This window comes from Hyperoodon ampullatus, assembly GCF_949752795.1.
Source record: "Hyperoodon ampullatus genome assembly, chromosome: 17".
NCBI classification, from domain to species: Eukaryota; Metazoa; Chordata; class Mammalia; order Artiodactyla; family Ziphiidae; genus Hyperoodon; species Hyperoodon ampullatus.
The window spans coordinates 46,858,269-46,884,343 of NC_136930.1; the positions used below are offsets into that span (position 1 = coordinate 46,858,269).

Consider the following 26,075-nt stretch of genomic DNA (forward strand, 5'->3'; position numbering starts at 1 on the left):
TCTGCTGATTTTGCTGTTTGTTAAACCATATTCTGACATTACGGACCTGACTGACAGGCTATGGGACACGGTACACCTCTTGCAAAGCAAATAGAGAAAACCAATTTCATAGCGCTAGCAACAGCGCCATCTGGTGGCAAAACCTAAAGCTATAACTTAAAATTGAAGTACAGATTCTTTTTGAAGTGGTGTGCTCTTTTATACTGAAATTATACTATATGTGGGGAAAAAAAGCAACCAGAAATGGCTGGTAGTAAGACCTTATTAACTCCTGTGTGAAACTGAGGTGACTCTTAATACACAATACTGATATATTACATTTAAAAATGCATTTAGCTTGCACAAAATCCTTATTGAAACTCAAGCAACAAGAAGCAATTTTGAAAAAATTTCTTTTAGTGTCAATTATAGACATGCCAAATCTATTTTCATAGTTTTTAAGATCCATGTTATAAAAATGCAGCCAGTTTCAGTTTAAAAAAACAAACAGCCAGGATGATTTACACAACTATTTCTGATTATCCGGGTTCCTAAAAGTGAGAGATAGAAACCACTACCACATCCCAGGAGGGTCTAAACTACTGAATAAAACACACCTTATTTGTTTTTCATTCTTCCTTTCCCAGTACTGGCCAATGAATAAAATTATTTCCATGTTCAATTCTTATCAAAAATAGGAGATTTTCTCTTTCTTTTAAGATGACTGTTTACACATAAAATTACACTATAGAAGTGAGGCAATTAAGCAATTTGGATTAAACATAAATTTGCTTTAAAAATCTTAAAATAATTGTCATAAAAACACTATTTGGATAATTGCTTCAATCGCGCCAACAATCAAGTTGCTGTGAGATGAATCAATTCGATTCAAAAGAAATTTGTGGAGCACCTACTGTGTGCCCTGCCTGACCCTGATTCAGGTACTGGAAGGGCTAGTGGAGGTGCCTAAGAGCCAGGGAAGCTTCTGTAAAGTTCACTGGAGAGTTGGCAGTTAGTGGTGTGAGGGGCGGGGCTTGCGGCTGAAGAGGGCAGAACCAGACAGACGTGTAAGACTGCGAGAACACAGAAAGGATGCTAATAAAAAGGGAGGAAGAAACGTTGGGATTGGGATTGACATATATACACCAACATGTATAAAACAGATAACTAATAGGAACCTGCTGTATAAAAAAATAAACTCAAAAATTCAAAATAAAAAAGAAAGAAAAGTTGTGGAAATTCATGGGCAACTTTCTGATAAGCAAAAGCAGGGGTTGGCGTATTTTATCTTACTCTTTAGCTAACAGTACTAGTTGTAAGCGAGGCTACAGTTCAGGACTTACCATCCCTCCTGGCATCTGCTATCACCCTTGCTGCGGACTTGCTCATCACGTGCACAACGCACAGAGGGCAGTTCACGGCGCCGGCTATGGTGATGGCTCTCAGCGTGGCTTCTGCCTCCACCGCTTCTGGGCGGCCCAGCTCATGGCCCTCGGGACCCGTTATCCCCAAAGCCAACATCTTCTTTGCTCCCTAAAAAAGGCAGCAGGAACATACACACCGGTGAGAAAGGTTTACTAATGACAACTCCCATAATTTTGTTGTGAAACGAATGCACTGCCAGGCTTTTATTTTAGATCTATTAGGTATAGGTGTGTGTGAATGTGTGCGTAGACAGTGTGTGTTTTGGGTAAAAATAATCTACTACTCTCAAAGCATATGTTAATTTTTCATATACATATTTCACAATCAAATTATTTTGATTGAAAAGGTGACAAAGATATGAGGTCTGTTCTAATCACAGTCTTTGAAAAGTAGTGTCCATATTTAAGACTTTTTGTTGGTTCAGAACAAAATATAATAAAACAAAGTATTCTAGTCCCCCATATTATGTCCTTGATGAAGCGACTCATGCTATTATGTAGTTAGTTGTACGTTTTACTGATTCATTCTCTTCATTGCCTTCTCCCCAGATCCACGGAGTGATATTAGACCAATATTTCCTCTCTCCAAAAGTGTTATGCCTTCCTTACAAAAAAGGCAGGAAGTCAAGACTCAGAGTGTCAAAATGACTCACCTGGTGTCACACAGCTACGACGTGGAAGAGTCCAGTTTAAACCTGGTGTGTTTGAGCTTACAGCTCATGCTTTCCTCTTATCATTCCCCTTGCCTACCGCCGCCCCCCCATCCTGGCCACGGGGCCTCCATCACACTGACTTTAATGGGAACTGAGCCCAGGGAGAGAGAAAGATCAGCTAATATAAAGGGTAAGAGACAGCTCTTTAAATCTTGCAGATGGTGTACCCTTCAGGCATTAATAATGGAACTAACATGAGAAATATCATCTAGATTCCTCCACAGCACTTTTTTTTTTTTTTTTTTTTTTTTGCAGTACGCGGGCCTCTCAATGTTGTGGCCTCTCCCGTTGTGGAGCACAGGCTCCGGACGCGCAGGCCCAGTGGCCATGGCTCACGGGCCCAGCCGCCCTGCGGCATGTGGGATCTTCCCGGACCGGGGCACGAACCCGTGTCCCCTGCATCGGCAGGTGGACTCTCAACCACTGCGCCACCAGGGAAGCCCCACAGCAGATTTTAATACCCAGTTTCTGAAAAGAATGGGGCTTTAAACAGCTACCTAATGCACCGCTTTAGTCATCAGATTTCACTGATGTCCACACTGGCATTTTGAACCAGCAGCTTGAGCTACTTAAAAAAAAAAAATGCTGGGGACACAAAGAAAAATATTTGTGTTTTTAGAATAAACCTTGTCTGAGATCTAATAACTGATGTGAAAAAGGGAACTCCTCATTCCAATACATATACCACCTGCAAAAAACTCAGAGCCGGACACCAAGTAATTCAAGTCAAGTGTTTCCAAGCCACATAAAATTAGTTTCTGAATTTCCTTTCTTCCAATCCATTAAATGAATTAACCTACATGGGGCCAGTCATCCTCACCTTAAGTTATGGCCATTTTCATTTCTGTGGAAGTTCTGGAAGGCAGTTACTTACCTCTGCAATTAGGTCTCCATTTTCTGCATGAACTTGAGCAATTGCTCCAATTTCCTTGCACTGAGAGAAGACCTTGTACAGCTCCACATCTCTCAGCATGTACAGATCTTTATAGGCCATAAACACCTTGAAGGAGTTCACACCTTTATCTTGGGTAAGGATTTTCATTTCTTCTTTAACCTAAAAGGGCCCAAAAACCACAACAGAATGCCACTCTTTAATTTAAAGATAATATCACCATTCTCCAAAATCTTGCATTCAGAAGAAAATGAAGTAAAATAAGGACATCAGTTGAACTCCAGAAAAATGTAATTAAGGTCTTGATCTTTCCCCTAGGTTAGACCTCATTTCATCTGATGAACTGCTGTTGCTATGATACTTTTTTTATTTTTTAAAATTATTTATTTATTTTGGCTGCGCTGGGTCTTAGTTGCGGCAGGCAGGATCTTTAGTTGCGGCATGTGGGATCTAGTTCCCTGACCAGGGATCGAACCCAGGCCCCCTGCATTGGGAGTGCAGAGTCTTAGCCATTGGACCACCAGGGAAGTCCCTACGATACTTTTAAATCATGAAATAGTTAATAGCACTTCCCCCAAATACTTCATTGTTATACTTTATGAAATTCTCAGCATCTATCTCCTGATGAGAAGAAATTATTCTAGAACATGAAAACAAAGCCACTGGCAGCAACAGAAGCAACTGTGTCTCTAGAAGGAACCAGAGCTAATGTGAAGTAAGGGTTTGGGGTCAAATCTGAAACCTACAGGATGAGTTCAGAGATGCAGGTAGTGGAAGATGCAGACTGAGCCACTGGCAGGAGCCTTCTGGGTTGCCAACTAAAAGGTTCTGATCACCGATTCCAGTGTGTGGAGGTGGGGAGGTTCCCCACCCTCACCAAGCGGCTCTCCAGACACCAGCTGGGGGGTGTCTTACAATTAAAATCAATTTTCACACTATCTACCTGCACCAGGTAGACCGCACTGGGTTCCACAAGTTAAGGGTTCAGTGCTATGGGGTGTCCAGGTTGTCACCTGCACTTTTGACCAACTGGCTATAAGTCAGAGCTTCCCACAACCCCCTCCTCGGGTTCAATTAATTTGCTAAAGCGGTTCACAGAACTCAGAGAAACATTTTACTTACTGGATCACCAGCTTATGATAAAAGCATACAATAAAGGATATAGATGAACATCTGGATGGAAGAGGTATGTCATAGGGCAAGGAATGGGGAAAGGGCACGGGGCTTGAATGCCCTCTCTGAGAGCGCCACTCTCCCCAAATCTCAACTTGGTCACCATCCTGGAAGCTCTCCAAATCCTATCCTTTTAGGTTGTGGTGGAGGCTCAATTACACAGGCATGATTGATTAAAGCATTGGCCATTGGCAACTGATCCAGCCTCCAGCCCCTCTCCCCTCCCTGGAGGTCAGCTGGGTGGAACTGAAATTTTCAACCCTCTAATAATACAGTTGGCTCCTGGGTCAATCAGCCCCCATCTTTAGGTGGGGTCTAAAAGTCACCTCTTTAACATAATAAAAGGCACCTTTGTTGCTCTCATCACTTAGGAAATTCCAGGGGTTTTAGGAGCTCTGTGCCAGAAATGGGGATGAAGACCAGACATGCATTTCTTATTATAAATCGTAACATCACACCAACAGTAAGGGACAAGTTAAGATCAAAACTAGCTTAGTAATTGCCCTTGCAGGTCCAATTCTAGTCTCAACAAAGACTAAAAACTTCAAAGGAAAAGTCAGAGGAAGATCAAATAAAATTGCTTGAATTTCTACATGCTAAAAAAAAAAACCACACACACACACAAATATATATATAACATAAAATATAAAACAAAAATATACGACAAAACATAAAAATATAAAACAGGCATAGGATTATAGCTCTTAGTTAATAAAAAATTTAAAAAGTTATTGCTGTTTCTACTTGATAAGAAAAACCCTAATATTCTAGGTAAAAAATGTTACAGTTCAAACAGTAAATACAAATGACTAATAAACATGGAAAAAACGTTAACCTTCCTACTGACTAAAAAGTATAAAATAGGGACTTCCCTGGTGGCACAGTGGTTGGGAATCCGCCTGCCAATGCAGGGGACATGGGTTTGATCTGGGAAGATCCCACATGCCACGGAGCAACTAAGCCCGTGCGCCACAACTGCTGAGCTTGTGCTCTAGAGCCCACGAGCCACAACTACTGAGCCTGCGAGCCACAACTACCGAAGCCCACGTGCCTAGAGTCCGTGCTCCACAACAGGAGAAGCCACTGCAATGAGAAGCCCACACAGAGCAATGAAGAGTAGCCCCCGCTCACCAGAAGTAGAGAAAGCCCGCGTGCAGCAACAAAGACCCGACGCAGTCATAAATAAATAAACAAATAAACTTATTTTTTTTTAAAGTACAAAATAAAACAACGCAATTTTTCCCTACTGAATCAGCAAAGTGTTAAAAATGACAATATCACATGTTAAGTTACTCACTTCCATCACTATTTATTCCTTTACTAATTTCCCTTACTTACCTCCATGGCGCTTTATCACCTGGCATATAATATAGTTACTTGTTGATGGCCTGCCTCCTCCTCTAGAATTTCCACCCCGTAAGAGCAGGGCCTTTGTACAGTCTGTCCTTTGCTATATCCTAGAATAGTGCCTGGTCCATAGTGGCCACTCAATAGCTTTTTGTTGGATGAATAAATGCATGAAAAGGAACGGCAAACACCAAAATGTTGAGAATGGTCATCACTGAAATGATGGAATGGGTTCCAAGATCCATTAAGTGACAACAGCAAGGGCAGGACTTGGGATAGTGTGCCTCATTTTTTAAAGCTTCTTTATAAGTTCATATTTTCTACCATGAGTCTATTATTTTTATAGTCAGGAAAAAAATGCTTTAAACATTGTTGGAATATTCACACGACGGGGTTCCCAAAGGGAGTTATGATCTGCATTGCTCAGATGAAATACCTATTCCTCCCTGAGTAGAAGAGCCTTTCTGAAGGTGACCTCGTTACACATCCCTGTCATCCACATCCTCATCCACAGGTAAGTCTCACTATACTGTATTGTTCTCGCACCATCAGCATCACCTGGGAGCTTGTTAGAAATGCAGAATCTCAGGCCCCGCCCCAGACCTACTGCGATGGGTTGACTGTGTCCCCCCCAGATTCATATGTTGAAGTCCTAACCCCCAGTACCAAATGTGACCTCGCTTGTGTAAAAAATTAATAAATAGAAACCTCAATTAAGCGTATGTCGGGAGACCAGAAGGGGGAGCTCTCACACCTGCATGTCACCACAGGGGGAAAAAAAAAAAAAAGACTCCTTTCTTGGCAAGGTCTTAGCCAATGAAAAGTCGTGGACTCTTTGTTACTACAGCCCTCCCAGCTTCCTTTCCCCCTCGATGAAAGCCTGCTCCTTCCCTTGCCCCGTGGGGACTTGCACGTGGCTTGCCAAGCTTGCAGACCCTGAGCTGCAATTCTCTGCTGATCCCAAATAAACCCATTTTTGCTGGAGAAATACCCAGCAGTCTATTTGTTTCAGGTCAACATTTGGAAATAGGGGCATTGCAGATGTAATTAATGAAGATGAGGTCAGCAGGGTGGACCATAATCCAAGAAGACTGGTGTCCTTGTTAAAAGGGGAAGTTTAGACACAGACACACACACACACAGAACATCATGTAAAGACGATGGCAGAAATTCGGGTGATGCTCCTACAAATCAGAGAATACCAGAGATTGTCAGGAAACCGCCAGAAGCTGGTGAGAGGCATGAAAGAGATTCTTCCTCACAGCCCTCAGAAGGACCCAACACTGCCAACGCCTTGATCTCAGACTTTTAGCCTCCGGAACTGTGAGACAGTACACTTCTGTTGTTTCGGCCACCCAGTTTGTAGTTCTTTGTTACAGCAGCCCTAGTAGACTAATACACTTACTAAACAGAATCTGTGTTTTAACAATATTCACCAGGTAATCATTTGCATATTAAAGTGTGAGAAACACTGGTAAGGGCAAACATCTTCACCTTTGCTCTATCTTATAAAACGAGAGAGGGAGGAAAGGAGGAAGGGAGAAGGGAAAGAAGGAAGGGAGACAGAGAGGAAGGACGGGAGGGAGGGAGGGAGGGAGACCCTAAAAGCACGAAAGAGATCAGATGCCTCAGTTAGAATGGCGTTTCTGGGGAAAAATTAACTTTTTCTCTGGACTATAAACCTTGCTATTACGTTTGCTGAACTATCTGTTAAAGACTGATTCCTTGTTTTATATTAACTTGGTGTCTAAAGTCCAAATTTTGGGAGGAAGGAGGGACATAAGTTACATGGTAACTTCAAATAAAGTCATCCCGTTGAGCCCTTTCTGGCAAAACGAGTTCTGAATTAAGTTCAATGTGGAAAAACATGTTATTGATTTAAACCACAAGTAAAAGTTTCTTCCAAAGTACACATACACGTTTTCACGGGGAAAAAAATAAACATATTTTAACATCTCTCAAAACTGTCTTTTCTGTCTGAATCATGTGATCATTTCTGCCATGACCTAAATAATTAGCAGATCCGGAAGGTTGTGTGAGCTCTGCTTTGAAATGCTTTGACCAGGTGTTGATGTTAGCAGAACGCCAGGTTAGTGCACAGGGAGGAGAAGGCCTTGAACACATTCCCAGTCCGTCCCTTCCTTGATTTTTTACCAGATATTAAAGACATTTGTAACTAAAGTTCTGATCTGTGGGAAAAGACTGCTTAAAAGTGTCCTGTATTGTTAAGTTGAGAAGTCCAGTTTCTAAAAATTACATTTAAAGTATTTACAATTCATGAATTAAATATTAGGAAAGTCTTTTGTGAATGAGTATAAGGGATTTATCCTACCACTTTCCTACGCTTTAAAATTTTTTTTAGTTTTCTAAATTGATAATACCTCACAAGATTCAAAATTCAAACAGTACAAAAGAGTATGCAGTGAAAAGTCTTCCCTCCAATTCTGACTTCCAGGAAGCAACCAACATCACCAGTTTCTTATGTTTTGACATTGCCTGTTCCTTGATCTTTGCAAAGAGCAAGGACTAAAGGACTAAATGGAAGAAACTGGACCCCCCAGTGGTTCACCTGCTCACTCCACCATGTCACCGCCACATGAAGGCTGTAGTCACAGCAGACTTTGGGATCAGCCCAGCTTCGCCAGGTCTCGAAGGCCTCGATGAGGGAGTGGCCTTTGTGAGGAATAGCAAAATCAATGATCATGGTGGTGCCTCCTGCCAGGGCAGCCTGGAATCACAAAAGAGTTTCAACAGGTTAGCCATCAGCTTTCTAGTTGAGTCATTTATCTCCTTGAACAACATGCATTTGCAAGCACTTGGGCAAACTTGATGGGTCCAGGAAATTGCACAAAGATGCTGCCTGTTTAAAAGATCTAGAGAGACATGAATAGATGTTCCATAAATTAAAGTTTGAAGTATTAAAAGAGCTGGAATTGCTTCTGCAAAAAGAATGACACGTCTGATGAAATGGAAATGGCTTTGACCAAAGAAAATAGTGAAGGCTGTAAAGTAAAACCAAAATGGAAAAACGGAGAAGATTCAAACATTTTTCTTCTCAAGAAAACATCATTGTACAATCCACTTCATTAGAATCAATCTTGGTGAATTGTATCTCTAACTACACTGTGTTGCACACAGACTCCTGGGAGACTCATGTGATTCCCACCTCACCTTCATTCCCCACAACCAACTGGTGACTCCTTAATCTTTCCTTAATTCTCAACTGTCCCCTCTAATCCATCTCCAATGCTCTGGTCCTAATGTCACCCCTCAGCTTGATCTTCATGTCCCCAGTTTTGCTCTTACTTCCTCCAATGAAAACCCCTTTTTGCAATTAGGGGGAAATTCCAAAGCACAGATGTGACCCCTTGACTCCAAGACTTAAAACTGAATGCTTCTCACTGCCTCTGGAATAGCGTTTAATCTTTTTAACATGATCTACAAGGCCTTGCACGATCTGCCTCGAAGCTCCTATTTTCCCTGGCATATTACACTATGTTACATTACAACTGGATTAAAAACTATTAAGTTATTAAATCACGTCTTTGACTAATTACTGACTTTGATTTTATTTAAACTAAGATTAAAAGATGGTTAAATGTGTTTTTAACTGCTGTGTTCAGAAAATGGAGGTGAAAAAAAAAAAACATAGGCAGGGATATACTAGTGCACTGGTTAAGGGCACCGACCAAAGAGGCTTATTGGTTCCAGGGCACAGCTCAGATTCAGCACTTATCAGTATGGTACTCGGAGCAATTCCTTAACCGCTTCCTTCCCTCCCTCCTTCCTTCCTTAAATCGTTCCTTCCTTCTTTCCTTGTACAGTATTGTTCTGTACATTCTGCACATTTGATCCCCAGAACGTATTCATCTTATAACTGCAAGTCTGTGTCCTTTGATCAACAGCTCCCCATTCCCCCCATGCGCCCCGTCCCCAGCCCCTGGCAACCACCATTCTACTCTTGGTTTCTCTGAGTTTGGCTTTTTTAGATTCCACATATAAGTGAGATCATATAATATTTGTGTTTCTCTGTCTGACTTATTTCACTTAGCACAATGTCCTCAAGGTCCATCCACTTTGTCACAAATGGCAGGATGTCCCTCTTTCTCGATAATATTCCAGTGTGTACATACACCATATTTCCTTTATCCACTCATTCATAGATGGACACGTTAATTTATTTATATCTTGACTATTGTGAATAATCCTGCAATGAACATGAGAGTGTAGACAGCAATTTCTTAACCTCTGTGTGCCTTTGATTCCTAACCTGTAAAGTGAGGACAATAATTGTACCTGAACCATAGGGTTGTTGGGAGGATTAAATTGGGGTGACGTATATAAAGTGCTTAATACCATGTTTGACTCATGGTTAAGTGCTTCATAAGCTTCAGCCCACAATGAGTGATGAGCCTTTGCACCACTGCTTTAGAATCAGGCATTTCCCCACTTTTCATACATTGACTCATCTCACTACCAGAAACATGGTCATGTTACAACAAAGAAGGGAGTGCCGCCAGCTTTCCTCCCAGGTCTGCACCCCTGTCACCTTACCCCTCACTCACAGCCCCCCAGCCATGCCGAGTGCTCCCAAGGTCCCACCTGCTACATTAGCTCCATTCTATCTCCTCGTTCTTGCTTACTTCAATGGGTTTTTATTTTTCCTTAAGTCACTTGGTCCCACTCCAACTCTTTTTGCTCTCAAAAATCTATTTATACAGGATCCTGTACTTTATCTTTAGATAACAATTGCCTTATGCATGGCAAAAAAATACATATTTGCATTTCTTAAGAAATCCCTATTGGTATAATGACAATACCAGAAAAAATTCCTTAGGCTCTATATTTTTATTTGAATGCAGATTAACCCTCTCACCTTCTTCCTTCTAAAATGTCTTCTCACAGATATCCCTTGAGGCTGAAGGGCATTTTTCTAATAGAAAGTGCTGTTAATTTAAGTGTTGGAAGAAAGTACTTTTTTAGTGTCTACTGAACTAGAAAATCAAGCTTAAAGAACAATTCTTTCCATATTAAATGTCTATCACATGCAGGATGTGGGGAAACTAAATACAGTGCTGGTAGAAATATAAATAAAATGATGCAACCACTTTGGAAAATAGTTTGGCAGTTCCTCATAGAGTTACCAAATGACCCATCAATTCCACTCCTAAGTATATACCCAAAAGAAATGAAAACATGTCCACACAAAAACCTGTACACAAATATTCAGAGCAGCATTATCCATAATAATCAAAAAGTGGAAACAACCCAAATGCCCATCTACTGATGAATGGATAAACAAAATGTGATATATTCATACAATGGAGTATTATTGGGCCATAAAAAGGAATGAGGTTCTGATGCACTTGCTACAACTTGGATGAACCTTGAAAACATGATGCTAAGTGAAAGAATCCAGTCACAAAAGATCACATATCATATGATTCCGTTTATATGAAATGTCCAGAAGAGATAAATCCATAGAGACAGTAAGTAGAATAGTGGTTGCCTGGATCCAGGGGGCTTGGGGTAAGTTGGGGTGATAGCTAAAGGGTATGGGCTTCTTTCTGGGGAGATAAAAATGTTCCAAAATTGATTGTGGTGATGGTTGCACAGCTCTGTGAATATACGAAAGAACGTTAAACTGTACACTCTGAATGGCTAACTGGTATTGTATATCAATTACATCTTAATAAAATTATTACCAAAAAAATGTCTACCCAAGTGAGCCATTACAGGGAGTGAGGGGGCTGTTACACACAATGCAATGAAAAGTCTTCCCTCCAATTCTGACTTCCAGGAAGCAACCAACATCACCAGTTTCTTGTGTTTTGACATTGCCCATTTCTTGATCTGCCCATTTCTTGATCTTTGCACAGAGCAAGGACTAAGGGACTAAATGGAAGAAACTGGACCCCCCAGTGGTTCACCTGGTCACTGCACCATGTGACACAGTAATAATCAGACACACACAAGTAATCAGACCGTCTAGAGGGGGAGACAGAAACATGCAAAAACAATTATAATAAAATAATCAGATGGTAATAATAGGTAGCAAGTACACTTCCATAGTAAGTGTGGTATAGGAATTGCTAAAGGGAAGTTAAAATTGCTAAGCTCCCTAGAAGAGGAAAAGACTCCTGGGAATTCAGAGGAAGGAAATAGATCAGAGGAAGCTGGGATGTGAATTAGCATTAGGACATAAATGTGCAGTTGCCAATAAGGATAATAGTATCTAACTTGTAGTGAGTGCTTATTATGTGCCAGGAACTATTCTGATGTTCTAAGTGCTTTAACCATCTCATGAGCTCTGCAGCAGGTCGTATTGTTAACCCCTTTTTAGAGTTGAGGAAACTGAGAATAGCACCATGAAATAACTCCCCACATCTCACAGCTAGAGAATAACAAAGGCAAGACTGGACCCAGGTCATTGTGCTCCAGAGCCAGTGCTTTCAGTAACAGTTGACAGCAGGAGGGAAACTCTGAGAAAAGGGTCCGTGAGGAAGCATCAGTAGAAAAGTGGTAAAGGGCAGAATGTACATGCAAAAGAGAAACAGACTCACAGATAGAGAACACACACTTGTGGTTATCAAAGGAGAGAAGGAAGATGGGGAGGGACAAATTAGAAGTATGGGATTAAGGGCTTCCCTGGTGGCGCAGTGGTTGAGAGTCCGCCTGCCAATGCAGGGGACACTGGTTCATGCCCCAGTCCGGGAAGATGCCACATGCCGCAGAGCGGCTGGGCCCGTGAGCCATGGCCACTGAGCCTGCGCGTCCGGAGCCTGTGCTCCGCAACGGGAGAGGCCACAACAGTGAGAGGCCCGCGTACCGCAAAAAAAAAAAAAAAAAAGAAAACAAGTATGGGATTAAGAGATACAAATAACTATGTATAGAACAGATAAGCAACAAGGATACACTGTACAGCACGGGGAATTATACCCATTACCTTGTAATAGCCTATAACGGAGTATAACCTGCAAAAACACTGACTCATTATGCTGTACACCTGAAACCAACATACTACTGTAAACCAACTGTACTTTAAAAGCAGATGACTGGGATGTGTGAAGCAATGGTTCCCAGAAGAAGGCAAGGCAGTGGCTGGCTGCGGGGGTGACGGGAGTCCAGGAGCTGATTCTGACTGGAGTGACTGAGAGGTGGCAGACGAGGGGACAGAGGAGGGCAGCCGGTCTGGCCTTTGGAGGGAGCATGAATTCTGTGCAGAGGACCCTGAGTGTGAGGTGCTCGGGCACACGTCCACTCCGTGTGTTTGCAGACAGAGAAGCGCAGCCCTGATGCTGAAAGGAGCACTCAAACGCAGGAGAAGGATGTGGCAGTCACCTTGCAGGGGATGCCAGAGGGGTCCCAAGGTCAGCGGAAATAGCCAGAGAGAGAGATGCCATGGCAACATGCTCCAGAACATACCAGCCCTTAGCAAGAAAACAAAGCAGGTCTGAGCCAGTGGCTGTTTCTGGGTGGAGCGACTACAGATCCTTTTGATTTTCCTCTAGTTAAATTTTCTTTTCAATAGTTGCTACATTTTCTATAACAAAGCCTAACTTTCAAAAGAAGAAAAAATAAGGATTTTACATATATGTGATACAAATCCAGGTATGCATGTATATGCCATATAAATTAAGTAGCTCAACTTTGATGGGCCTCTTATGAGACTGAAGATGTCATGGTCAAACGGACACTTTTTTTTTTTTTTAAACTACAGCAAATTGAAATTCCTGGGGCTATCATTTAAAAGCCCATAAATAAGGATTTATCACAGATGCTCTATATCCCTAATGAACAGAAAAGGAGCAGCCACTTGTCTTCTTTGGTTTCTTCTTGTTCTGTTTCTCCTCCCTAATTTCCTCCTTCTCCTCACCCTCAAAACGGGACCAGATCTAGAAAAACTATAGTGCCTGGGACAGGATAGCCTGGGCCAATCCTAGGCAATGGATTGAAAACGGAACCTGTCTTTTTCCAAACCCCTGGGGCTTTATCCATCCACCTGCCGCAGGGATCCTGGCTACTACCCTGGGACCTGGCAAACAGTGGCCGGGCACTGTCAGCACCCCAGCCTCCTTTGAACCTCTTTCTTCCTCCTGCCTCTTTGGTTCTCTCTGGTTACCCAGGGTCCCTGGGCTGCCCAAAGTCATCTCAAATCCCTGACTATTATTTCAAGATCTGAAATGTTCCCTTCTTTCCACTGGATCCAGGGAGCCACATGCCAGAGCTGCAGTTCTGTAATCCCAATTAGAGGGGACACCAGGAGGTGTGAAGGAGACCTACCCCTCCCGGGAAGTATCTGCCTCTTGGAATAAGAGCTTGTTCAAATGCCCAGTCCTGGGTTAAGCATCTTACACACATTAGCTCATTGAATGAAGCCTTGCTATAGTCCTGAGAGGTAGAAACTGCTTTTCTTATTTTACAGTTGAGGATACTGAGGCTCAGAGTGGTCAAATGACTCTCCAGGCTCTCACAGCTGGTAAATTCTCATTGGGAACATGGAGGAGGATACAGCTTTGAGCAGGAGGTCTTACATTTAGCCTACTCTGGGCCTCAGCCCTAGGCAGGCCACTCCCCCTTATCTGACCTTCCATTTAGTGTGATCTGACTTCCAGCCTGTTGCCCCAAGTCATCAGTGAATCATTACTTGGAGAAAGACATAGGTTGGTAAAATGAATCAAGCATTTAGGAAACCCAAAGCCATACCAAAACAAAACAAGTCCCATCAAATTATAAACTGTAAATTCACAAATGAGACGCAACTTTATTAAGCTCATGTGATGTTCATCACTGCGACAACTGCCATGGAAATAATGCGCCCCTAAAAGAGTTATTACAAGGAAAGGCCCATATCAGTGCTTCTTGGCCTCCACACACTTGTTAGCCATGGGATAATTAACTTTATCCAGCAAACCAACTCATCAGAACATCTCATTCCTAGCTCACCTGGGATATTTTCAGTATTCGTTGAATTGCTTTTAACATCAGATGCTTCTAGATTCACTTCACAAAATGTTCACCAGGATCAACATTTGAAGAATGAAGAGAGTTTAGGGGAGGGAGAACCAGTAAAGGGTGGAAATTCCTTTCATATTTTTACACAAAGCCTAATTGTTTCCTTTGTATTTATTGCTGATTGACTTCTCCTTTCTTTGTCAGTTAGCCAAACAAAATGCGTTTGCCTTTTCTAATCTTGGCTCCTAAATCAGTTCTTTCGGCTCCTAATTACTTTGGCTGTTCTCCCTTGAAAACCTTCCAATTTGTCTAAAACCTTCTCTTGAGGGGAAAAGAGCATGTGCTGTCTTAGGTGAAAACGTGATAGAACATAAATTGGGATAAACTCTTACCCAACAGTGGGGTCATAATATGACAGAACACGAGATTTTATTTAGGACTGTATCAGGTTGTAAATCATTATTGAAAGCATCCCAAGGATTTTCTTTCCTTTTATGGGGTCACTGAATTTTCATTTCTAAGCTCATCCTAGAACAAGTAACTTTGTTTCACTAAAATTTATCAGAGGACCAGCTCGACCCAAGTAAAACAAAAAGAAATCCAAAAGTACATTTGAGCCTTAGGGAGAAAAACACGTGGCTGAATTTTCAGATTTCTCATAGTCACTAAGACTTATGAAAACAAACTTCATGATCCCAGTTTACGTTCCAACTCTAGAAGCATATGCAGCTTTGTAAAGATGTCCTCCACAGTGCCTCTCCACACTCCTTGCCTCCCCAAATGTGAAACATTAATCACACCATCACCCATCCCACTGTGCAAACCACAGACTCGAGAGGCACCCTTGACGTCTACCTGTTCCCTTCCCTACATCCCCAAATCCAATCCATCAGCAACCTATCCCCTCCCCTACATACTCCATGAGTCTCCATACTTCCTGCATCTGCACCTCCGTTGCCCTGTGCCACCCTCATCTTCTGACTAGACTAGACCAGTTAGTCTGGGCCACGTCCAATCTGTTATTGACTTCCCTCTGCTCTCAGGATGAAGAAAACAATTATTACACAGCCCATAAAGCCCTGCACGATCTGAGTTCCTTTCCACCTCAGAGAGACAAGTCGCCCATACTCTTCTCTCCCTGTCCCCTCTCTACCTAGTCCAGTGACTCTTAACCCTGGCTTCACACTGGCATGGTCTAGGGAACTTTTATCCTGTCCCCCAGAGATGCTGATTTAGCTGATGTAGTTTCATCTCCATATGCCCTGTGCCGGTTACAGTGCCTGGTACATAAATACTCTTTAAATGTTTAAGGAAGAAAGGAAGAGAGACCAATGAATTTCTCCCAGAAATTATGATGGAAGAATTAAGATGGTTCACTTTTCCAACAGCAAAGTGGTAAAGCTGCGCAAGTTGCATATTCATGTGAGATTTCGTTTCTCGAAAATATTGCTAGCCCTGGCTGTGTGGTTTCTGAAATCCTTCTATGAAAATGTTACTGTAGAACGTAGACTCTGAGCACACTTGAAAGCTGAATGCTCAGTTTTGTCCCAAGCCCATTACCTAATCAGCGTTAACCAGGACTTTTAACAAAACAGAATTATAGTCTATTTCTGTATCTGTGCCTCCAATAATTTCCTGTTTTTAAGAAAAGATTATGGTTTGTGTTATTTTAAGCTTTTACGTGTGAACAGATCCTCAGGGCTCAGGAACTCATGACTATCACTATAACATGAAATTCCTCTATTAGATGCAATGAAACATAACAGAAAAATTGCAGTGTCCTCCCTCAACTGTTACGTGACATCTGAATAAAAGCACAAGACAGTGTTGAGGAGAAAGAAGGCTCTGGGGAGTGGCAGAGGCTCACTTATTGGAAAGGCAGCCCAGCGACGCCAGCAATTATGAATGGTGACCAAGCACAAGGGAAAACGCCAGGTCAAAACCTGTTCACTCAAAAATAGTCACAAATTGTCCAAGTTAAGTCTACAAGTCCACAAGTCCACTGTACATAATTTATTATTAAAGCCAAGATAAATTAGAACCCCATATACCTCCAGTCTGTCTGCCATTGCGAGCAAAGACCACAGTTTTCATCTCTATAACCCCAACCATAATGCCTGGCATGTAGTGGGTTTCCAAGAACTATTTGTTGACTGAATTCATGGAACATAACTATCAACTTGAAAATTCCTTAGCTTAAGGTTATTCCATATTAGATGGCAGTGACAAGGTCCAGAATGTGTCACTGTGGCAAAAAAATCATTTTGAGCTGCAGGCATTTGAGAATAGGCATTTTTTTTCCTGAACTCCCTTACCTGCCTAAAAGCAGAGCTTTTCAAAAGAACTGAATTGTCATAAATGCCTTTCCAGGAAGATGACTCTTACCACCTGAGACTAGAAGCCTGCACTGCACCTAAATAGACCTCGTCACGAACTATCGTATCTCTAGCTATTCCCCTAAGAACCCACTGGTCTTTCCTAAAAGTCATTTGTTTTTCCATAAGTGCCCTTCTTCCACTCCCTTTCCCTTGGTAAGGTGATACAGAAGCCCCAAATTCTAACCGCCTCCTTGAAGCACATTTTTCGGTGAACTTGCACTGAATGTACATGAATTTTAAAAATCTATCTTCTCTCTTGTGAATCTGTCTTTTGTCAGTTTAATTTGTGGGCCCCCAAAAACTAAACATAAGAGGTTAGAGGAAAAATTTTTCTTTCCCGACAGCAACGTCAAGGAAACCTTGAATCCTGACTACCTCTATCAGACACTGAAGGCATGCAGTCCAGATAAATGAGGGAGAAAACGAGCAGTGGAAGTGAAAAGCATGCAAAACTCAAGTATGAAAACTGAAAGAAGGCAAGTCCCAGATTCTGTAAAATTCAGTGAAAGGATTCCTAACACACAATACTTTCAATAGGGCCAAAGCCCTATTTAATATCAAGTGGCTTCAAATTAATCTTTGAGATGGTTTTATTTTCTTCCTCTGATTAGTGCAAAGATTAACTTTGTAATCAGTAAATAGCCACTAAAGGAAATCACAGAATTATACACTCTTACAGCTGGAACATGGAAGTTATTAGCACAAGAATGTTCAAAGCTCAGCCTTACAAGCAATTAAAGAAATACTTGTTTAAAAAATTAAGAAATTCTATGTTTTTCCTATTAAATTAGCATAGATTTTTTAAAAGTCAATATCCATAATTAGCTAGGATGCAGTGAGATGGGAATTAGGAGGTATTGCTGGGAGGGGGGCATAAATTGAAGGGCAATCTGGATGTATGTGTTAGACTCCTTTAGGATGGATCTAAAACTCACTGGCCCAGGCATTTCACCCTGAGGGGTGATTTCTACGTCAATCATCAGGAATCTGAGTGATGAATTACGTCACAACATTCTTATGCACAAGCCAAAAAAGCTGGAAACCACCAAAATGTCCAACACGAACAAGATGAGAGTGGAGCTGTTAACAACTGGGGAAACAGAGGATGAAAAATGGGTTGAGCACTTGAAGAGAAGGATAAACTTGGGCACTTGAAGTCTGAGGCGCCTGTGGGACATTCATTGTCAGATGGGCAGAAATGGAAGCTTGATGCAGAAGAGATACAAGACCAGAGAGAAAGATCTGGGACTCAGCCTCGGAGAAGTCAACAGTCCACAGAAATCACGTTCTCTGACAACAGTGAAGGCCGTGGGGAAAAGGTTTAATGAACAAGGCTGATTCCAAAGTGTATGCACAATTTAGTAGAAGGAAAAATGATTATATGTGCCCCCAAAAAGAAAAATCTGAAAGGAAAATGTTAAAAGCAAAATGTTGAAATTATAGATGATTTAGATATTATTTTTCTTTATACTCTTCTGTATTTTCCTTTTTTTAAAAAAAAAAAGCAGTGTCTTCATTCAACTATGTATGATAAGCAAATATAATGCTCCAGCATTTTCCTGAATGATAAATATATGTATTTTTCATTACTTAAAAAAAAATTTAATCTGAGATGTTCGAACTATTGCCTTGTTTTACAGATATGGAAATGCTGACAACACCAGTAGAGGAAGTGACTTGCCCAAGGTCATGCAGTCAGCATGTACAGCTTCTGAAAACCATCCTGGAGCTCCAGCAAGAAATGGAAAAAGGGATTCGGTTTGTAACCAAGCTCTCTGAATCACAGCTCTTCTACCAGGTGAGGAAGCTCTATAAATACAACTATAAATATACGCTTAATCATATATCTTCCACTGCCTTATTATAAGTAATCACCTCCATGGCATTTTACCAAAATGTTCCAGAGCAAAGTATAATCTTCTCTCTTGATAATTTTGAGGACTTTTTGTCCTTTACAAAAAAAGTGTTTTGCGTTTTCTCAATTAAAAAAAAAAAAAAAAGATCCTTTTGCCAGCTACTGATGCTGCCAGGTTTTTAATGTGAGTCCACCCACTCCAAGCTGTATCTATGTCTGAATACAAATACATATATTTGAAGACTGGCCAAGTTCTTTTAATTCATTCTCTTATCACAGGATATAGTAAAAGCAAAGTCATATTTCCTTCAAGTTTATCTAACTTTCAATACCCATTTGAATAAAAAAGTCCCATTGTCTTTCACGATGGATACTGAATTACTGGAAGACCACTGTACATCTAGTCTAGACCAACAAAATGAAATATGATTTCTTAAAAGCAGAACGCTATTTCCATTACTTACATCAGATGGAAAGCTTTTACCTGTAATTAAGTAAATCAATTATAAGCTTTAAACCTACCTCTGACATGAATTAGATTTCCAAAATATGCAACCTTTGGTTGACCTATATTTCATTTTTAAAACTGGGGTCCATCACAATCTAGTGATCAATACACAGAACACCACAAATAGTATCCCTTCTGTTTGTCAGATATTATAAATGATTAGCATTATGCTTGCAGGAAGCACACAGCTGTTGGTCTAACCTTTTGGGGCCCATCTCCTGAAAGCATGATATATCGTTCTTACTTTATGGCTTTCTGTACTTAAGGTACCCAGTTCTGTAGCCTTAGGGATGATGTGGCTATAAATGCATGTATAAATGTCTCACAAACCCACACCGTGAGATGTGTATTTATTTTGACAACCTTAACTGCCTCCAGTGGCGGGCAGGTAAAGAAGGGCTAGTGTATTTCTTTTTTTTTTTTTTTTTTTTTTTTTTTTGCTTTTACGCGGGCCCCTCACTGTTGTGGCCTCTCCCGTTGCGGAGCACGGGCTCCGGACGCGCAGGCTCAGCGGCCATGGCTCACGGACCCAGACGCTCCGCAGCATGTGGGATCCTCCCGGATCGGGGCACGAACCCGCGTCCCCTGCATCGGCAGGCGGACTCCCAACCACTGCGCCACCAGGGAAGCCCCAGGGCTAGTGTATTTCTGAAAGATGACTTTGCTCTGTCTTTGACAAAAGACATCTCACAGTAACACACACCTTACATTTACAGCTTTTTCATCTACCTACTGCCATTCTGACGAATCTAAACATTAGACTTTTTTTCAGTCATCATTTCAGAAAGGAAGAGAACCTAGTAGGTAAGAGCTCTAGGGATGGCAGGCAGTCCTGAATTTGAAGAGCCACTCTGCCACTTACCAGGTGTGCGACCTTGGACAAGTGACTTAAGTTTCAGTTTCTTCAACTGCAAAGAGTATACAATGGCACCTGGGATTGTCGGAAGACAATGCACAGCTTAGCACAGTGTGTAGTACATAGCACGGACTTGATAAAGTAAATGTTACTTAACAGTATTCATAAGATGTTTTTCAAGTTTGGTATATAATATGAGGAGCATTTACAAAAGACTTCTTTGTCCCTGTTTCCCCAAACCAGAAACTCCATCAACACTGCCTTGGGAATTATCGTGAAGACTCTAGAAAAGAGGACAAAATAACTCCACAATGCCCTTCTTTCAGAACTCAGGCCAATACTTTAATGCTCATGTTTATCTGTATTTACCTGGCTGGTTCCATTTTACGGAGCCTCATCTGTTTGTGGGATGGGGATGTCCTGGGATTCAACCAACCAATTTTGCAGTAGACTTTTGCAACTTTGCCCTTTTGTGAGTACTGTTTAATGTTCCACGTGAACTTAGTCTTTGCTAAATCTTTGACCTTATCTCGGACCATATCATTTTCTGCTTGTGATCCTAAGCTCATGAAAAACACGTTTTCCTTTAATGTTTTGAGAACCTTTAAGTACAGAAACGCCTAGAGAATCAACTGGTGAGTAAGTTCTTTCAAATGGTGAGAACAGACTATACATAATATGCTACAAAAACCTGCCTTCTAAGTATGGAATCGTAAATCTCTCCACACTGGAATCCCAGAATGGCCAAGAACAGATAGAAAACTAAGAACCACCTCCCAGGGTCTTGGGGCATGCACAGATAAGCTTGAGAATGAGAAGGAATGTCCTGCCCTGGCAACATTCTAACCCCTCTTCTTGGCTGCTTCATCTGGAACCCTGATCAGAGAAGGGGAAATAATGAGGGGGAATAATGCTAGTGGGCCTGGTGACTGATGGTCAGCCATAGCAGCGGGTCCCCACTTGGCAAATGGGGGTGTCAATGGAATGCCCTGCCATCAGCAATGCACTTAGTGAATGACGAGTCTGTGATAACAGAAAGTGCGTGTACTATAACTGAATACAACAGGTTACAAAACTTTTATAATACAGGTACACACATTCATACACACATGCACAATACAGCCTCAATTATGTAAAATAAAGCATATGAAAACCATAAAGACAATACACCAAAGCATTGGTTGTCACTGACTGGGAGATTATGGGTAATACTTTTCCTCTCTCTACTTTCCTATTATTTTTCTCCAATTGTCTATAATCGTGTATAGCTTGGATATCTAAAAAACGTATTTTAAATGTCAACATAAATTCATTGAAATTTAGCAAATTTCACGTTTTAGCAAGAGAGAAAAATGAATACTCTTCACAACAGTTAACGATCCTTCCTACAAACGACTTTGACCATTGTCCTGATGGTAACGGTTGATAATTAGTAACTAGAAGGATGCTTTGCAAATATTGGCGTCAGCAGCCTGCCCCAGACCCCTCTCTCTGGGTCAGATGATTCTTTTTTCTGTGAAACATTCCGGTCTATCCTAGAGGACTGGGGAACATGGAGGGAGAGAGCTGTAGGGCGAGTAAAACTGTTAGAAATTGGTTGGGTAACGGATATATCCTCAAAACTGCTCTGAAAGTGTTTGCAGCCTGTATCTGCACTAAACAGCCCGATCTGTTTCACACACACCAGGACGTGGCCCACCAGGAAAAACCCGCGCATCCGTGAGTGACAGCTTAGACCTTAAGGATATTGATACTTCCACTTTGCAAGGAGCCGTATCTCCCACCACATCCCCAAACGCAAGCCTCAAGGAGGGTGCAGGTTTGGCTGCAGTCAAAGTGCTGCGGGCAGTTTTAACTTTATGTCTCTGTAAGGCTGCCCTGTTCATCTCCTGATCTTGGTTTCGGGAGCTCTGAAGATCCGTTTAAGGTTCTTTTCATAGACTGAGCCTCTAGGCCTTTGTGTCTAGAGAAACCCAAGCCTCCCTCACCTGGGGACCTGTGATCTGATCCTCCTACACAATCAGTAAAGATGCAAGTGCTCAAACAGCAAGAATCAGGGTCTGTGTTTAATATCCCCGGGGCAAGCACGTCGGAGAAGTGGTGGGGACACGTCAAGTGCGAGCGCTGGGAGACCATTTCTGCAACAGTTCTCTTGGAAACCCTTGTCCACGTTGCACTTTTTCGGCTGCTGGGCGGAGGCAAAGACTGTGGACGCGTGGGCTCATCACTATCACCCTCCGCGCACTGCCAACGTTTGAGTGACGGCAGTAACTTGTAGGTGAATGGATTTTTCACTCGGTTTGGGCTGGGGATGGATGATGGGGACAAACGGCTGGGAGTGTCGACTTAAAAGAGGCTATCGGGGCTTCCCTGGTGGCGCAGTGGTTGAGAGTCCGCCTGCCGATGCAGGGAACACGGGTTCGTGCCCCGGTCCCGGAAGATCCCACATGCCGCGGAGCGGCTAGGCCCGTGAGCCATGGCCGCTGAGCCTGCGCGTCCGGAGCCTGTGCTCCGCAACGGGAGAGGCCACAGCAGTGAGAGGCCCGCGTACCGCAAAAAAAAAAAAAAAAAAAAAAAAAAAACTATCGATTTTATGGAGGACTTGTGGACTTCCACAGAACACCCAGCGAAAAAGAGGGGTTCGGGGGGAGGGGTGCAGAGAAACGAGGGTGCGGGAATAGGCTGCCGTAAACCTGCCAATTACCCGAAGAGAGTAGGGGGCGCCCGGCTTGGCCAAAGCCGGGCTGATGCCACCGAGGAGGGCCACCTAGAAGAAGGAAGCTCAGCGTGGGTGCCTTGACCCCGCTCGGGTCTCCGCGGCTCGCTCCCGCCCCCTCAGCCCCCCGCGCGGCGCGAGCCGGCCCAGCCAGACCCCGGGGAGGCAGCCTCAGAGGCGGCCGAGGGCTCGGCGGTTGTCCCGGGGTGCAGGATGCGGTGAGGCGTGTACCTTGGTGCCCTGGTAGAAGTCGTCCACGGACCGCGAGCCCATGAAGGGGAACTGCATGTGCGTGTGCGTGTCGATGCCGCCGGGCAAGACCAGCTTGCCGGCGGCGTCTAGGACCCGCAGCCCGGCCGGCGCGTCCCCAGGCGGCAGCAGGTCTCGCCCTAGCGCCCGCACCACGCCGTCCTCCACCAGCACGTCGGCCACCTGAGAGGAGTCTTCGTTGACCACGCGCCCCCCGCGGATCAGGAGCCGCGACGGCGCCGCCATGGCGAGGGGCGCACGCGCTGCGGGCCGCCCTCCTTCCAGGTGCACGGGAAGGATGCCCGAGCCCGGCTCCGGGTTTAACAAGGACCCGCTGCGAGGGGGTGGGGGAGGAGCGGCTCCACCCCCGGGGGTCTGGGCCTGCGCGAAAGGCTGGGGCGGACCCGGAGGGCAACTGGCTTCAGACATGAAAGTTCTGCCGCCCTGAATCCAGGTGTACGTCCAGACCCTGGATGTACACAGAGATTTTCCCCTTCCAGTCATTGGAAGGGAAGAATCTTGGAGGTAGTATTTTTTGTTTGTTTTGTTTTTTTTTTTGCGGTACGCGGGCCTCTCACTGTTGTGGCCTCTCCCGTTGCGGAGCACAGGCTCCGGACGCGCAGGCTCAGCGGCCATGGCTCACGGGCCGCTCTGCGGCATGTGGGATCCTCCCAGACCGGGACACGAACCCGTGTCCCGTATATCGGCAGGCGGACTCTCAACCACTGCGCCACCAGGGAAGCCCTTGGAGGTAGTTTTAAAGACGAGGGACATTTGTTTTCCTTTCTAAGAAAAGGCACTTTGGGGAAAAAATCCACCTCATTTCTTCCCTTTATGAAGAGTGTGTCTGTACCAAAACGCAGAGAGACAGGCAGAGAGAGAGAGGAAGGGAGGGAGACAGACAGACAGACACCACCAGCAACAATGAAAATACCCACGCCCCGAAGAACCACTTGATCTGGGTTTCCTTTTAAATATTCTTAACTATGCGAGGAGCAAAGATAAATGACATTCTCGTCCTCAAGGAGCTAAGAGCCAACAGTGACACACATACATATTTCAATGGATAACAATATATGAACCAGAAAATTCTACCTTCGAGAGAGGCTAAAAATACGAGTTTAGAGGAAAGGGGGAGTCTATTTCTGCCTTGAAGGAAATTAGATATGGAAGATTCACAAAGACGTATTTGAACTAGGACACAGAGGACATGGACATGGAGAGATGCGGGCTGGGAAGAGGGATGCTGTTCTGGGTGGGGAAACAGGCTGGATAAAGGCACCGAGAAGGTGGTGGCAAGTTGAGTGTGACCTCCGCGTGGTTAAGCTGAGGGGATAGGGTTGGACAGTTGTGGGCCACCCCTTTCCTCCCAGGGGAGAAGGATGAAGAGTAGACAGAGGAGGAGCAGTGAGAGAAGGGAGCTCGGGGAGCTCTGTGTGAGGGACGACAGCAGTGCGGGCTTTCAAGAGCACCAAGATCGAATGCCGTAGGAAGGGTGGGAGTGTGGTGCACGTGTGCTGTCCCATCGTCTAGTCTCATCCTCATTCTGTCAACAGTCACTGGAGTTTCTGTGGCAGGAAATCCTCCCCGTGCATTCTCGGAACACTCGCCTCGGTGGAACTGATGGGACCTCCGGCTCTGGGACTGATCTGCTTATCTAAGCACTGCCAGTCACAGCAGGAAGTCCTCACGGCCACGGTGATGTGTTCAGGGATGATACAGGTCCCAAGAAGACTAACTGTGCTCAGTGAGAGCGGATCCTAACTTGTGTTCGGTTGAGCAGATGAAGAGCTTTCTCTTTCCTGCTGGACTTGAATCCTGGAGGGAGTAAAAGACAACAAGGGAATAGTCCTGTGAACAGAGCCAACACAGAGAACAGGAAGGAGAGATGCAGAGGGACTGGGTTCTCGTGACACCGTTGGTGCTCCTGAAACCAGCCATGCCTGATGGCAACACAGCAAAAATAAATAAATTAACTAATAAGCTCCTACCCCCAACATCTTCTTTAAAAAAAAAAAAAAAAAGTAAAGCACATAGAGCAAAATCCATCTTTTCAAGTGTACAGTACTATGAATTCTGACAGAAACATGCAGTCATGTAACCACCACCACAATCAAGATAGGAAATATTTCCATCACTCCGAAAAGCTTCCAGGTGCCCCTTTGCAGTCAGTCCTCTTCCCCCAGCCCTGGCCCCTGGCAACCATTGATCTACTTTCAGTCTTTTTTATTTTGTTGACTTGAGACATGGAAACAAAGTAAGTTGCAGGGTATCTTCTGGAGAGTTCAACTTCAGTTCTGCAACTTAGTAAAACTCTTCCTATGCCCTGCTGTTGATGCTGTCAAGGTCTAAAGCTAAAAAGATTCAGAGGCGGACCTTACTAGGATTTACCTCAATTTTTCCAGGAATCCTGGGAGGTCCTGGGCGTGACCACAGTTGGGGCTGAAGCAGGGACAGCAGGTGCCGTTCTGGAGCTCTCATGACACTGTGTACAGTTATGTAGACGGGACAGTGTCGAGACTGATGCCCCAGATGTTGGAGGCATCAGCGTAAAAGGAAGACCATAAGATACAGAGAGACAGTTGTCAAGGTGCTGCCCCTTTTACCTGCACTTGTCCCACCTGGGCCCACACCCTCTGAATTAGAAACTTTCTGTTTCTGCCACTGTCTGTGCCATCTTATTTTACACTTTATTTCTCTAATATAACTGGAAGGGACTAGATTTGTATATCTTCCTTCTTTATTAAAACTTTTGTTCATCTTAAACAAATACGTCTTGGGAGAAACTTACTGTTCTGCTTGCTGTGAGAGGTATTTAGTATTAGACAAGGCAAGCACAGTGAAAATGTGATTTAAGGTCAAGGATAATACCAACTACCCGTCTGTTGTGTAACTGTACTTAAGGGCACTAATCTATGAGCTTCTGGAAAATGAAAACTGCATGGCATTTATTTTTGTATTCAAAGACCTATCACAGACCATGGTGACGGCTAAGAAGAGTTCACTGTGTACCTTATGTACTTCATTTCT

At 43.4% G+C, this 26,075-nt stretch overlaps 1 protein-coding gene across 1 annotated transcript in view; it reads right to left on the reverse strand.

Moving 5' to 3' along the window:
* The window catches only part of DPYS (dihydropyrimidinase), a gene marked incomplete at both ends in the record, with an annotated part of 80,031 nt that extends 56,740 nt beyond the window's left edge, over nt 1-23,291 (reverse strand). The window contains 4 exons of the mRNA XM_079722199.1: nt 1,323-1,512; nt 2,991-3,170; nt 8,098-8,256; nt 23,028-23,291. Coding sequence (XP_079578325.1) covers nt 1,323-1,512; nt 2,991-3,170; nt 8,098-8,256; nt 23,028-23,291 — 793 coding nt within the window. The remainder of the gene's footprint in view (nt 1-1,322; nt 1,513-2,990; nt 3,171-8,097; nt 8,257-23,027) is intronic.
* Nucleotides 23,292-26,075: the final 2,784 nt, after the last annotated feature.